Raw genomic sequence first — 14509 nt, 5'->3', positions numbered from 1 at the left:
AATATCATACATAATTATATAAATAATTTATTAAACATATTTTCAACTTAAACGACAAATATATAACCGACAAATTTTCAACTTAAACGACAAATATATAAACAATTTTCCAAGTTATACAACAAATATATTTACGATAGAAAACAATATCATACATAATTATATAAATATTTTATTAAACATATTTTCAACTTAAACAAATTTTCAACTTAAACGACAAATATATAAACAATTTTTATCTTTCTAATTAAAACTAACATTTTATAACCATATAAACAAAAAAATTTAAAAATAAAACGACAACCAAACTAACAATTTTGCAAGTTATACGACAATAATACAACAAATTTTCAACTTACACGACAAATACAAACAATTTCTAACAATATATATACGACAAATTTTCAACTTATACGACAAACACAAACAATTTCTAACAATATATATACGACAAATTTTCAACTAATACAAATGTTATACTTATACGACAAATATATATACAAACGACTATTTTGCACTTTATATAAACAATTATACGATAAGAATATACAAGATTTCAGGTTATATAACAACTAAAAAAACAACAAAAATAACACAACAAATAATACAACAAATGATAAAATAAAGAGATTGTTGACATTAAAAGAGTTAAAATCTAACCATATTTGCAGGATTGTTGACATAATCCTCCATTTTCTTCAAAAACTAGCAAAAATTCCGAGAGAAGCCCAAAGTTAGAGAGAGTTTTTGTGTAGAGAAGGGTGAAAAATGAAGAAGAAAAAAAAACGTTTTTATAGTCAAAATAGAGGACATTTCGCAGATAAGATGCCCATTTCGCAGATGAGAAGCCCATTTCGCAGATGGGACCTTTTCATTTGCGAAATGGGTGGCAATTTTTGTAGTTTCGGTCTTTTTTTTTGCTATTTTTGTAATGCAATTAGTGTAAATGACTATTTTTGTCATTTTCTCTTTTTTTTTGTGATTTGTTTATTGTTTATGCTTTAACGATTTTGTTATTATATAACTTAGTTTTAGGAAAGAATAAACCTAGAGAGCATTTAGCCCAATTGGTTCAATTGGTTAATCATTAATGCCTTGGTAACGTAAGCGCTAGAAGTCACAAGTTTAAGCCCTCCCCTTAGCTAGCCATTTAATCATCTTTTTCATAAGGTAAATATCACTATAGCCTAATCAACTGTCGTCCTTTATCTAATCTGGTCATTAATTTTTTTTTTTTTAGGTTATTAAACTTGCAACTTACCTGTCTATTAAGTCACTTTCGTTAGTTTTCTAACATATCCACCGTTAACAAATTATTATAAATTATACGGATGGTCCCTATGATTTCATTTATTTTCATGGTTGGTCCCACACAAGTACAGTTAATCACCGATATCACCACTGTTTAATCCTGGCAACCACCACCCTTCACCCCGGGCAACCCTTTTAACCATTATTCTAGCATACAATCACTCACAAAAATATTTTCAATCGATTTTAATTTTTTTTAATAAAATTTGTCTTATTAAAAAAAATTTCAATCGATTTTAATATATATATATATATATATATATATATATATATATATATATATATATATATATATGTTTAGAATCAACATTGAATGAAAGTGTAACAATGTCTATTTGCTAAATAAGAAATTAATTACCAATAAGATATTCATGATTTATCTTTTTCTTACAGATAATGTATCAATACTTCTTACCTTCACAAAGTATATACATGACATGCTTATTTGAATTAGATTATCTGAATGAAATTGTTACACCATGCAACACTAAATGTAGCTCACTAACTACGAACATATACATATTTATTTGTGTTAAGAATCCATATTAAAAACTAATCATTTTTAATGCAACTATTTCACCAAATAATATTAAGTGCAATTTGCAAACTTCTACGATGATATTTTTTTAGTGATCTAGCATATTCTTGGTCGATTTAATGGATTTAAGTGGTTGGAGTTTCTACCAAACGTATCATATTTTTACTTAAAACTAACTTGTAAAATAAACTCTAAATCAAAAATCATGGGGGTTGTTCGAGGTGAGCGTTGGTGGGTGCCGAAAGTGAATGGTGGTGGTGCAGGTGATGAACGATGTTGGTAAAGGTCCAACCACAAAAGAAATTGAAACCATAGGGACCATTATTGTAAATTATAATAACTTGTTAACGGATGATCTGTTAAAAACTAACGAAAGTGACTTAGTAGACATGTAAGTTGTGAATTTAATGACCTATTGAACAAAAAAAATACATTAGTGCAAATCGTATAAAGGACGATAATTTATTAGACTATAGTGACATTTACCATTTTTCAAACAAACTTCAAAAATAATCTTTGTGGTTTACTAAATGTCACGGATTCAATCTCTTTATATTTGAAAAGATGAAAATGCCTTATAAATTCAGTCCCTAACGGCTGAAAAAAGGCCATTACTGCAAGTTTTGCAAACCGTAAAGACCATTTGCATAAAAAAAATTAACAGGGACTGACTTTGTGATTTTTGGCAAACCATAGGGACCATTTTTGTAATTTTGTCTAAATTTTATTTTATTATATTTTGAACTTGTTTCTTCGCTATTATACTGTTTAATTTCAATGCACTGAACTCATGCACATTTTGCGTCCCAATTATTAATTTTATTGTTTATTTATTATTATGAAATGGATCCCATGGTTCCAAACCCATACCCATCAATCACCTTCCCTCCTTATCATGGGTACCACCACCATCCAATCCCGTTGTAGTTGGGAATTTTTTGATAGGGAATCGTCGGTTTACAACGGACTTCACTTTGAATAAACTTTCTTCGATTGTCAACAAAAAGATCTCAGATATTCCACCACACAAGTTGTTACAAAGAAAATCTCATCACCCAAATTGAAAATTAAAGCATCATTCTCATCTTATCCAACCACAAATGAACCCTTAATGGCAATAACTCGGGGAGGGGACTGATCAATCAAGTATAAACAAGAAATGGGTAGATTATGTGTTTGAAAGAAAGAAAATTACATAATAACTTTTTATAAAAATCCAGATTTGAATTTTTTTTTTTTTTGCCAATGAAGATATAAGAAATCTTGATTGGACTTCTCATGAATGTACAAACTCCTTATTGACCATACGATGATATGTTTCACATGTTGTAGGGGAGGAGAAGAACATGGGGTGCATATGCTAAGGGAAATGAAAGTGCATGTTGTGATTGACTTAGACTATGCTATTTTTGATAGGCAGAGATAGAAGGAGATGCGAGAGGGGGACTCATGGATGTGTAATAATATGAAATTAAAAATATAGAAATATAGATAATTGATATTTTTGCAAATAAACAACTCAAGCTATGTGTAAGAATTATGGATCAAAATCGACTCAAAATTTCTTTTTAGACTCTATCCCAAACTACTATACCCAATGAGGACCGAATTTGTAATTTACTCTAGAACTTAATGTAAAATGATTTATAACATTTAATTTTGATATTAACAATAATATTTGAATGGTGTAAAATAGATTTTAAGTATTTTATAATTATTGTTAAGGAGATCTGTTAAAATTAAGAATGTGCATTTTTATGAAATTATATACATATAAATACGTAACATGCTACAAAGGTTTAGTAGTTGATGTGTGGAATTCTATACAATACAAATGGCCACTATGATAATATTTAGTTTATCTTCTCCTTTTTTTAATATAAAATATGTAACTAATAACTTTTTTTATTTAGAGGGGATGTTTTCAAAAAGTTAATAACTAACTCAATAGTCAATAAACTTAGTAAAACTCTTTAGTAGTTTTTCGTATATAATTATTTTAACCTTATATAATCAGATACTAAAATCAAAATATCTATTTATCATAAACTTAACTAGTTTATGCAAATGTTTGGATACTTCGTTACATGTTTAAGTAAAAAGATTTTGAAAACTCGAATGGTATTCTATTTATAATGAAATTAAAAGTATATTATCAAAAACTTTATTCTGTAATAAGAATATTTAGATGGATAAAACTTACTTAAAACAAAATTTACAGCTTAAAAGACCCTGCCCTCAAATTATAGAGCGAAGATTTGTTTTGAAAGATAATTTATTACATCGACTTTACAAAATATTTATAGCAGTAATAGTTACGTCAACCTTGTGTACTAAAAACCCATATGTTGATAAAATTTCTTTTGATAAACAATAACATTTTATTTTGGTAATTTCCAACATCATTCTCTCATCCCAATTCCCAACTCCCAATCCATCTTGGATCCAAACAAAATAAATAACCAATTTACTTACATTCTAGCCAACAGTATTCACTATATTTAATGTAAAAAAGTTGTAAGATAGAAAAAAAACATATAGGTTTAAGGTTGGTATCTCAATACTAATAAGCCTGATTTTATGGCTAAACCCATTAAGTCATTATGTCTAGATTAAGTTTAAACAAAACAACAATATATAGCTAGCTGCCAAGATTAAATGCTTAACCTATTAAGTCCATTAAGACAAAAAGAAACAACCTTACTGACTTTAGCAAGAAAGAGCCATTAACATGGAAATACATCAAGACAACATACAAGTGTACATAATGGGGTGTTAGTGTCTAACATCTCTAAGCATCTGTATTCTAACAACTCCTAGTTCCCCCTATCATTATAAATTATAAATTATAATTAATCATGTCTATATCTTAAGTTTTGATATTCTTCTTTTTGCTTTTACATAAAGGAAAATAAACAACACTAAGAATATGAACACAGACAAGTAAACGACTTCCCATGCATTACCAATGTAGCTTCTGTTACTATTCATCATCTGCCACCTCTCCTGTGAGTAATAACAGAAATGATTGAATATTCCATTATGTAATGGAATTGCAAGTTCCTAAGAACACATGGAAAACTTACACTTACAGGCATGGAAGAATCAAGCAACTTTTGATGCTGTTTTTCAAAAATAATCTCTGCATGTTTATACAGTTCAACATCTAAACTGTTCAACAAGGTGATTTGCTTAAGAACTTCTTCAGGAACATGTCTTCGAGCCTGAAAATGTCAAGATTCACAAGATCAATTCATAAAAGAAAGAAAAATATCATTTGATTATTTATTCAAAACAATTGTAGAAATATACCTCCTTTGTAAAGTTTGCAGGAAAGATCCTTCTCAAAGAACTCATACGCCTTTTTGACTGAGTTGATCTTAATTTAGAAACACAAGTTTCATAAGTTTCCATAAGTTTGCCCACACTCATCTAATCAGTACAAAAACTTCCCTTAGTCAACATATATAATAAATAAATTAGAGTGTCGAAATAATCTGAAAAGAATTAAGCGGATACATTTTCATTTTGTTCTTCAATGATTGATGTATTGTTACCCTGTAAACCATGCAAATTAAGACATTATTAGCACAAGTTTTTATAAGATTAATCTGATGTTCATCCACTATTACCTGATTATGAGAAGTATGAAATCCAGTTTTAGAAACCAAAGAACCCTGTTCTGCATCACAAGCAATAATATGGTTTTCATCTTTTCATGATTTAGAAATAAAGAATTATGTAACTAGATATGATACCTAATTTATTATAATTTACAGTTTCAGTCCCCACTAACTGTGAAATGACTTGTGCACCAACAAAGTTTGCAAACATTGTAGCAGATTCTTTGTGTTCCTCAGTAAGTCCAACATATAGCATATCATCCAACCTTCTCTGCTCAAATACACACCCTTAACATGAATAAATTGAACTTCAATTCTTTTTTATAAACTTCTTTCAAGAACTTTTACTTATTATACCTTTGCAACTTGAAGCACATAGTTTCCAAGAGTTTGATAAGTCATTACACAGTGGCGTACATCATGCACCTTCCATGTATTAGAATTGTTTGTCAAACCTGCAATCTATCACCAATAACACTTAGCTATAACAACAAAAAAAAGACATTTATATTAGAAAATGTTCGCCTAAAAAGAGGTAAATGCAATAACGTTGTTGTCTTTATACTGAAACATGGATCAATTTGACTCGTTTTATTTGTCATTAATTTTTTTTTATCAATTTGTACATAAAGGGTTATTTATACCTGGAAAGTGGCACCATTATGAACAAGATCCAGAGCTACAGGATGATTGATGAATTCATGTAATGGTGTAACAATTTCCTCCATATTATATGAGTCATCCCCATAAGAATTAGGTGAACCCTTTCTCCTTCTAGCATCTCGCTGTTCATTTTGATAAAATAAATAGATTTTGACATTTCTACCCCAATCAACAAAATAAGGAAATTTGTATCAAAGACAACATACCCGAGAAAATAGTTCCTCCCGCATCCATGGAACTAAATACTTCCATGGCCAAATATCGAGTGTACTTATAACACTTTTCTTTGAACCCAAATTTCCAGACATTTTTGTAGCTGATGTTAAGTTAGGATGCACCAAAAACCTAGCTGCTACCTCTATAGAGAACTCATAAGCACTAAAAACACGATCAATGGGGTTTCTAAGTATGGTTACTACTGAACTTTTCTCTCTGGGGAGTTTGGACATGATGCTATAGTCATCATGAGTTGCAAACAACTTGCAATTCTGTTTGCTGCACAAAAAACATGAAACTACACAAGTTAATAACAAGCATAAAGAATACAAAAGGAAGGAATCAAGAAGTGTATAATGATTATAAAACATACCGAGGATCAAACCGAAGTTTATCATAAGATCGTGGGCATTCTAGAGAGTTAGAGTACAGTTTCTTCAAAAAACTGTAAAGTGTAAAGGAGGGGTAAAACGATAAAGTCATCTGTAAAGCTGTAATGTTTGTGTACTTTAATATTATATAAGTCTTTGCTGCAGGAAGTTGAAAGATTTACCAATAAAAGTAAGTTCGTCCTCCTGTTCTTGGGACATGAAGAAAGAACAACAAATCCTTGAGAATGTGCCCATCTTTGATATTGGTGGAGTGAAGAGATGAAGACGCCCATTGCTTGACAGTATTCTCGCAATGCTCAAACTCATATGCACTAGAAGATGGATAAACTGAGTACCAATGGAACAATTATTATAATTAAATGCATTATCTACACATACTTCAATGCAAATCACACTGAATATAAGTTTTTTAAGAACACTTATATAGTATATACCTTTGGCAAGAAGCACCAGCAAGAGAGCTAATCTCAGAGCATGATCCATTCACTAGATTCACAAAACCCAACTTCGATCCAATCAACAAGAGGAATAACCGAACAATTAGAATAGATTAAATAGTATTATTAATAATAAGAATAACCTCAAACTTCAAATGTCCATATAAAGTTTTGCAGTTTCTTGATTCTCAACAAAATCTTGTTTAATAGGTCAACTAAAGAGGACAAGTAGATACAGAAAGCGAGGGTTTCTGTGAAGTGAGGTTTTCCGTTTCGATCAAAATGTATACAAAATATATTGCTGATTACCTGTGTTCACAAACTCCCTTGAATCTCGGGACTCCACCGGAGAAATCTCAAGATCACTGCGGGTCCCGAATAGCATTCAGATTAATCTCGATAGTCTGAAAGACAAACGCACAACATAAACATTGCAGATTCTCACTCTCCGTAAATCGACAGAGGCACCGTCGCGCAAGGGCGGAAACAAAATTAGAGGCTGATTCGCTTAACTTATGTCTAAGAGCATCATCGTATAAGATCTTTTACAGAGTTTTTCAGGAAACCATTTATAGTTTAGATAACATTTAATACATGCCGTCTTAGGTATTAACAACTTAAAATCTATGGATTTATAAAAAGAAAAAGGGAAATTGAGTAAATTAACATTTTTAGGCTATGGTTGGCACAACATGATTTATTTTTTATTTATTTTTTATTTATTTATTCTTTTTTTTTTATTATTAATGTTGTCATGTTTGGCAAGCTAAAAAATAGCTTTTAAACTAGCTTTTTAAAAAGCTACTTAGACTAGCTTTTTAAGAGCTTTTTTAAAATTTTCCAAATATACCCCTTAGGAAAACAATTTTTAAATGTCTTTTTCTGTAATTTTATATCTTTCAGCTAGCTTTTCAGCTAGTTTTACCAAACATTGTTTTTTATCAGCTAGTTTTTTATTTAACAGCTAGCTTTTCAGCCAACAGCTAGCTTTTCAGCTAGTACACCAAACATAGCCTTAGTGTATTTTTGAAAAAAAATAACCGGTTGTATCATTTGTGTCCATGACTCTAATTTAGGCAGTTGACCGATTTTAACCCTAACTTTCATATTTTCAAATTAATGTGTAACATAGTTTATTTTTCCGAATTATCTATATTGTATTATTAATATAACTATTTTAATCTATTTTTTCATATTGATTTATTTTATTAATAATTTTTGTACCAAAAATTTTAAAACTTTTAAGATTTAAATACATATTTTTTAGACCGGTTTATACACAGACATATACTAGTTTTACGTCTACATCTTTTGTCCACAACAAAACTAACTCTTCACAATGCCAATAGCCTTTGGTCTTTAAATACAATTGTTTGTTGTCTTTAAAAAATAAATCTCACCTCTAAACTTTAAAACTTCTACAATTAACACCACTACAATTTATATTTCTTTTATAAAAAATATTCCTCTAAATAAAAATACTCTCTCTCTCTCTTTTTCTCTCTCTCTCTCTCTCTCTAATTTAGAAATTTATCAATATTTCCGAAACTCCAGTTAGTCCCTTTAAATATGACCACTTAAATCCGAAACTCCAAAAGGACTAGAAAAGATGTTTGATAAAAGTATTTTAAAAGCAACTTTTGAGATTTTGATATAAGAAAAACTGACTTTTTGAAAAAGTCAGGAAATCTTGGCTTTTTGTAACTTTTTCTAAAAGTTTTTTTGCCCTCTGAAAAGATAAGTCATGCACCCCCTAAACATGAGATCATCCTAAATTTAAATCGGAGACTTTACTAACCTTCATAATCAACATCACCAACAACCCATTTTGTTACTTTTTACGCAAATTTATACTACAAATCAACATCTATGCTTTCGGCATATTTTTAAACTAGTAGTTAAAAATCTGGATGTTACAGTATTCATGCATTCGAGTATTGATTTTATTGCTTTATGCAACCGGAGAAAGGAAAAATATTGAAAACCGATCTAATATAACAAAAAAAAAAAAGATTTTTTCGGGCTAGAAACCAAAATTTTGGTATGATTTATGTGTTTGGCAGAAATAGAAATTAAGCCAAACCAAACATGCCCACCTATTCACCTCTAACATGAACAACTTGCTTCAAATCAAGTAATTCATATAAACCATACGTATAACAATCTCAAATAAAACCACCTCAATGGTAATTTGACATACACCGATGATCTCTAAGTCTAGTGTGTAATTTAAGTAGGACGCCTTTTTGTCACATTGGAAACCGAGAACACATGATTGAATTACATCTTATTTGGACATACGAAAATGACCTCTAACGAACCAACTATATATATAGTCTATGTATGAAATAATTAAAGTATGCACGTTTCTCTCCAAATTTCATTCCAATTACCATTTTGTAATCTTACAAGTACAAAACACAGCAAGTATCAAGTGTAGTTTTTAATTTTTTACACGAGATCATCTAATTTGCAATTTATTATATACACAATTGTTATCATGTGTGTGTAGTGTGTACGTGTATGAATTATTAAGAAGTCGTATGGTTTGCCCAAATTGCTTTACACATATCAAGATGACTTAGACGAAATGCTCCCCCTACATGTTCTGGAAGCTCATCTCGTGTATTCGCCTGGAGCCATAAATTAATTATTACGAAAATTTTGATAATTTTTTTTTTTTGATGCTTCATTAATTTTATATATATATATATATATATATATATATATATATATATATATATATATATATATATATATATATATATATATATTTACGTACCTGTATAACAAACGCTATTTCGATTATCAAATTACTGAAGCAACTGAAAGTCTTGCTAGCTAATCCCCTTGCCAATGCTGATGAACCAACGTCCACATCCATCTATACATATTGTATATAACAACTTTGAAAATTAATCATGTTAAATAAATAAAAACATAATTTAAAATTAAGTAATTAAGAGGAGGTAGCTAGCTAGTAGTTAAAAAAGTTATGGTAATTTTGAATTTACCTCCAAGTAGTTGTTGCCATGGATGTAGTTGATTTTAAGTATCTGACCAACCAGAGTGGGTCTACGAATCGCATGCCTTAGAATCCATGGTCCCTGCATTCATATCATATCATGCATGTAATTAATACCACATGCAAATTAATATTATGGCCACATGCAATTTAATTGGGATTATGGAAAGTAAAAGTAAAACGAATTGAAGTATATTACTCATTTACTCACCTTAGATACATTAGGGATGATCTTAAATCTTGAATTCCTAAATGCATCGTCTCCTTTTATAAAAGTCTCAAGCAAGGGTATATCCTTGATAGGGCTACTTGCCATAAAGTAGGAAGCAAGATTATAATGTGTTGAACCTGGGACCTAATTAATTAATCACAACAATCAATCAAATCATACCTAGTAATTACTAAATACTTCTAATTATATGGAGTAATATATATAAAATTAATTACCTGAAAGTTAATAACAATGAAGAATTCTGGGCGACCATGAGCTGCATATTTCTGAACAATGTTCCCAGGGCGAATAGCAAGATGATCTTCACGCTTGTCTGATTTAAGCCAGTCAACAGCAACAGTTTTTAGCAATGTACTTTCTGCTGTAATCTGGTAAAAAAATAAATGGACAATGATTATTACTGTTTTAAAAATGGTAAAAAAAAAAAAAAAAAAAAAAAAAAACTTTTTATTTTTTTAAACCTTTTTACGGTCTTCCAGAAAAGTTTCTCCACGGATTGGAAATAAAGAAGGTTCTGGTGATGACCAACTGTGGGCCAGATTACCAGTTTGATCTTCTGGAAGAGTGATTATGTAGTCACATTCCGATTCATCATCAAAATCAAAAAATTCATCTGAATAATGATCATGATCATGATCATCCATTTTTACAAGGTCCGACTCATTTGAAGCTTCATTATGATGCATCATCAAACTGTCTTTCTTCAATTCTTCTGAAGTGAACTCGGTGAATAAGTAATCGGATAAGTTTGTTTTAACAAGTTCTCTCAATGCTACATGTGCATAGAGTGATTCAGTAAAAAAAAATGGAAGTGAATTTAAAAAAAATAAATACATAAATAAATAAAGTTGTGTGAAGAAGCAACCTGCAAGTCTCCCAAGCATGTGAATTGTGATGCATTGACCTGATGATTTTTGTAGATAAGATCTCCAGAATTTCCAATCAATGGAAAGCATGTGTCTTACAACTGATTGTTTATACTGATTCACAGGAGAGATCACATACCCTCCACCTGTAAAACAAGTTGGGACAAATTACAATAGTATCCTTCTAACTTCTAACCATAACTACCACCAATGTTTCTATAATTCTAATAACTCATCACAGCTTACATTTAACAAAAGCTCTCATAAAGCCTTTTTGAGGGGGGCATTTATTGTGAATCACAGAATGATAAAGAATAACTGCAACCAAGAAAAGGACCCTACCTGTTATGTTATCTCCAAGCAAAAAGAATATTATATTAAAAAAAAAAAAAAAAACAAGACATTAAATGAATAAATTCTAACTGTATGTCCCATTTTCTTCCTTTCTCCAGTAGCGATGTAATAGTAAATCTCTACGTTTCATATCCCTGTAAAGTAGGGAGATTATATAATAAGAATGGTGTTATTTTAATGAACTCATAAAAATCATTATCATGATTCATTTTTCATAAGTCATACCAAGGCAACCAATCACCATCTAATTGCTTGTGAATAATATCAGTGTGACTATCAATGGTTTCAATCACACTACCCTTTTGAAAACAGAAGTCCCATCTGCATGAATAAAAGAATTCACACTTTAAAGTGCTTAAACAAATTACAATTTATATATAAAAAAAAAAACAACAATCTTTATCCTTACTGTGATCTTGAAGAACCAAGAGACATAAGTATCTGGAAAATGACCTCTGGGGTTCCTTCCATCACACTAACAGCTGCTAAAGCAGGATGGCTGCCTCTCTAGAATACAGAAAAAAAAAAAAAAAAAAAAAAAAAAACCCACCTTAAACATGGAGGGGTAATATCGGAAAATGAACATGATATGAAGTTACATACCTTATGATTATCTTCTTGATCATATCTTGCTTGTTTAAATAGCCTGAGACCTGAAGCAAGAAACATACTTTTTAAGTTTTAAGCATGAAATTTGGGCATATGGAGGACACATTTCATCAGCTTGATGTTTACCATTGTGACAACCAAAGATTGTCCAGTATGATGGTTCGTATATGTCAGCAGTTGTAGGATCCATGATTGAGGCTAAAGAGAGGATTTCATCAACATCATTCTTATCACACATTCTACCAAAATAATTTGATCTGCACATCACAAGTGGTCATGTTAAGGAAAGTTTTTTAATGCACCTATAATAATACTAGTGTTGTTCATACCTGTGACAACCCAAAAAGTTTCCTGGATTCTGGTTCACCTACATTGATTATAACAAATGAGTCATTAGCAATAGAAGTTGGTTGCAGGTTTTGAATGCTAATTAGTTTGCACCTTTTCATGAGATAGTTCCAGGAAAGAGTTGATCCATCTTGTAGCATCTTCTGGATTGTTTGCTCCTAACTATGGAAGTTTGGATGTAACAATTAACAATGCATGATTCAGTGGAAACTAATTAATTTACTTTTATTAGGAGAAAGGAATGTGTACCTTCATATGGGCATCATAGTTTGAAGCATCACAAAGCGTGAAAACAAAGAAGACCTGAATTAATTAGGCATGAGGATGCAGTTTGTAAGAAGTAATAAACTAAAGACAAGACATGTTGTTAGCAAACTAGTTGGGGTAGGCTAAGATGAAATCCATAAGAAATTACCAAAGAGGCATAAACTATGAAGCTTTGGAACATCAATATATAGCTTTATGTAATTAATTAACAAAATGCTTGTTTAAAATGCATAAACTATTTGATACCTTTCCTCGAATGTATTTCCTCCCATTGTCCACTACATGAATGCTTGAGTCCACAACTGCACTTCTAATTGGATCCTGAAACAAGCAACCAAATTCCTAGTGGTGTCATGAACACACTAATCACACAACATGAACAAAGCTCAGACACACTAATCAAGGTTGGATTTGTTTATACGGTTTTCGTCCATTTATTATCTCCATATATAGACATAAAAAGACCACAAATAGAATATGTTGAAAGTTGAAAACTAATTTGGAACTACTCTACAAATTCTTGTACGTCAGCGAAACGTCTTCCACCGGGATTTTGTAACTTAACTGCGTCCAAAATGCTATTTTCCCTATTATTGAAGTAAAATAAGGTTTGAAATTACACATTTTCATAGATTAACTGGGAATACTTTTTTTAGAAGGATACTAAGGGCGAATCATGGAGCAACAACTGATACGCGAGTACAACAAAATTAATTGCCCGAATAATACTTAATGACCAGAAAAGCGAAGAAGCGTCGGCGCACAGTAAAGGTGTAGCAATCAGAACATGAATGATGGAGAATTGAAGTAGTATGAAATGAACACATCAATATTGAAAACCCAACCACATGCATAGTACAGTAATAAACAAAAAGCGACAGGGATTGAACAAACCTGATTACAAAAATGGGGGATAGATTTGAAGCTCATGAAACGGTGATTCTGAAGAACGTAGTAAAGCTTGCGTGAATATTTGAATCCGATAGTATTGGAGCGTATGAGATACAGCCAACCTTCCATGAATATTATTCCTTCATCGATCTGCCTGCTCGAAGCATCCATTTGATTGATGATTACTTCAATGACAGTGTGTGTGTGCAACTGTGCATGCGTTTGTATGTGTGTGTCAGTTGTTCAAAACCTGTAAATTTTCTCCACACGGGTTTTACTCTCATCAGAAGCAATCAAGAAACCGATTGGAACCAATTTATATGGCATCACCCGATGCATGACTTTATTGAACCCGGTCCAATGCTGTTTAACTCCTAACTCGTCTCGTGACCCGGAGGTGGCCCAATCAGTTGAAAATAATTATCACTTTTCACTAATTTCAAGTTTATAATCTCTCTCTCTCTCTCTCTCTCTCTCTCTCTCTCTCTCTCTCTCTCTCTCTCTCTCTCTCTCTCTCTCTCTCTCTCTCTCTCTCTCTCTCTCTCTCTCTCTCTCTCTCTCTCTCTCTCTATCTCTATATATATATATATATATATATATATATATATATATATATATATATATATATATATTTTTTTTTATTGACTTTTATGACATCAATTATTAAATTATATTTTAACTTAAATATTTATTTTTAAAATTTAAATGATAAATTGACAATCATCTAAATATATGTA

At 30.7% G+C, this 14509-nt stretch overlaps 2 protein-coding genes across 7 annotated transcripts; both read right to left on the bottom strand.

Moving 5' to 3' along the window:
- Window positions 1–4536: 4536 nt before the first annotated feature.
- LOC145087923 (protein-tyrosine sulfotransferase-like) lies at window positions 4537–7759 on the bottom strand. Of its 6 annotated transcripts, XM_079026062.1 has the most exons (14): window positions 7490–7758; window positions 7324–7395; window positions 7178–7229; window positions 6905–7070; window positions 6725–6796; window positions 6342–6630; window positions 6117–6257; window positions 5830–5934; window positions 5608–5743; window positions 5482–5531; window positions 5369–5407; window positions 5162–5281; window positions 4936–5073; window positions 4537–4855 (listed from the first exon to the last, which is right to left on the bottom strand). In XM_079026062.1, exons 3-14 carry the CDS (start codon window positions 7224–7226, stop codon window positions 4712–4714), a joined length of 1449 nt encoding a protein of 482 aa, XP_078882188.1. In that variant the 5' UTR covers window positions 7227–7229; window positions 7324–7395; window positions 7490–7758; the 3' UTR covers window positions 4537–4711. The 6 variants fall into 6 exon arrangements, with proteins under 6 accessions (XP_078882188.1, XP_078882183.1, XP_078882186.1 ...); XM_079026057.1 differs by lacking the exon at window positions 7324–7395 and having other exon boundaries at window positions 6905–7054; window positions 7490–7759; XM_079026060.1 differs by lacking the exon at window positions 7324–7395.
- A 1787-nt stretch (window positions 7760–9546) lies between these two features.
- On the bottom strand, window positions 9547–14203 carry LOC145087921 (Pleckstrin homology (PH) and lipid-binding START domains-containing protein). Its single transcript, XM_079026056.1, has 18 exons — window positions 13776–14203; window positions 13128–13202; window positions 12864–12917; window positions 12708–12776; window positions 12596–12633; window positions 12393–12523; window positions 12261–12310; window positions 12067–12164; window positions 11883–11978; window positions 11727–11791; window positions 11550–11621; window positions 11303–11449; window positions 10899–11209; window positions 10653–10805; window positions 10417–10560; window positions 10195–10287; window positions 9963–10064; window positions 9547–9813 (listed from the first exon to the last, which is right to left on the bottom strand). Exons 1-18 carry the CDS (start codon window positions 13941–13943, stop codon window positions 9712–9714), a joined length of 1968 nt encoding a protein of 655 aa, XP_078882182.1. The 5' UTR covers window positions 13944–14203; the 3' UTR covers window positions 9547–9711.
- Between the last annotated feature and the right edge of the window lie 306 nt (window positions 14204–14509).

Source organism: Lactuca serriola, chromosome 2 (genome assembly GCF_051521515.1).
Source record: "Lactuca serriola cultivar US96UC23 chromosome 2, Lser_US96UC23_V15, whole genome shotgun sequence".
Lineage (NCBI taxonomy): Eukaryota > Viridiplantae > Streptophyta > Magnoliopsida > Asterales > Asteraceae > Lactuca > Lactuca serriola.
The sequence above is the reverse complement of the archived record's forward strand: the minus strand, read 5'-3'. Positions and strand labels throughout refer to the sequence as shown.

Bases quoted from the DNA above. Each gene is read 5' to 3' on its own strand.
- LOC145087923 (XM_079026057.1), bottom strand. From the start codon at position 7,565: ATGCTATTCGGGACCCGCAGTGATCTTGAGATTTCTCCGGTGGAGTCC. The intron at 5,935-6,116 runs GTATAAATAACC...TATTGGTGATAG, and splicing joins ATAATGGTGCCACTTTCCAG to ATTGCAGGTTTGACAAACAA. The intron at 5,408-5,481 runs GTAATAGTGGAT...CATGGTTTACAG, and splicing joins TTCATACTTCTCATAATCAG to GGTAACAATACATCAATCAT.
- LOC145087921 (XM_079026056.1), bottom strand. From the start codon at position 13,943: ATGGATGCTTCGAGCAGGCAGATCGATGAAGGAATAATATTCATGGAA. The intron at 11,792-11,882 runs GTATGACTTATG...CCTACTTTACAG, and splicing joins GATGGTGATTGGTTGCCTTG to GGATATGAAACGTAGAGATT. The intron at 9,814-9,962 runs GTACGTAAATAT...TTATGGCTCCAG, and splicing joins AAATAGCGTTTGTTATACAG to GCGAATACACGAGATGAGCT.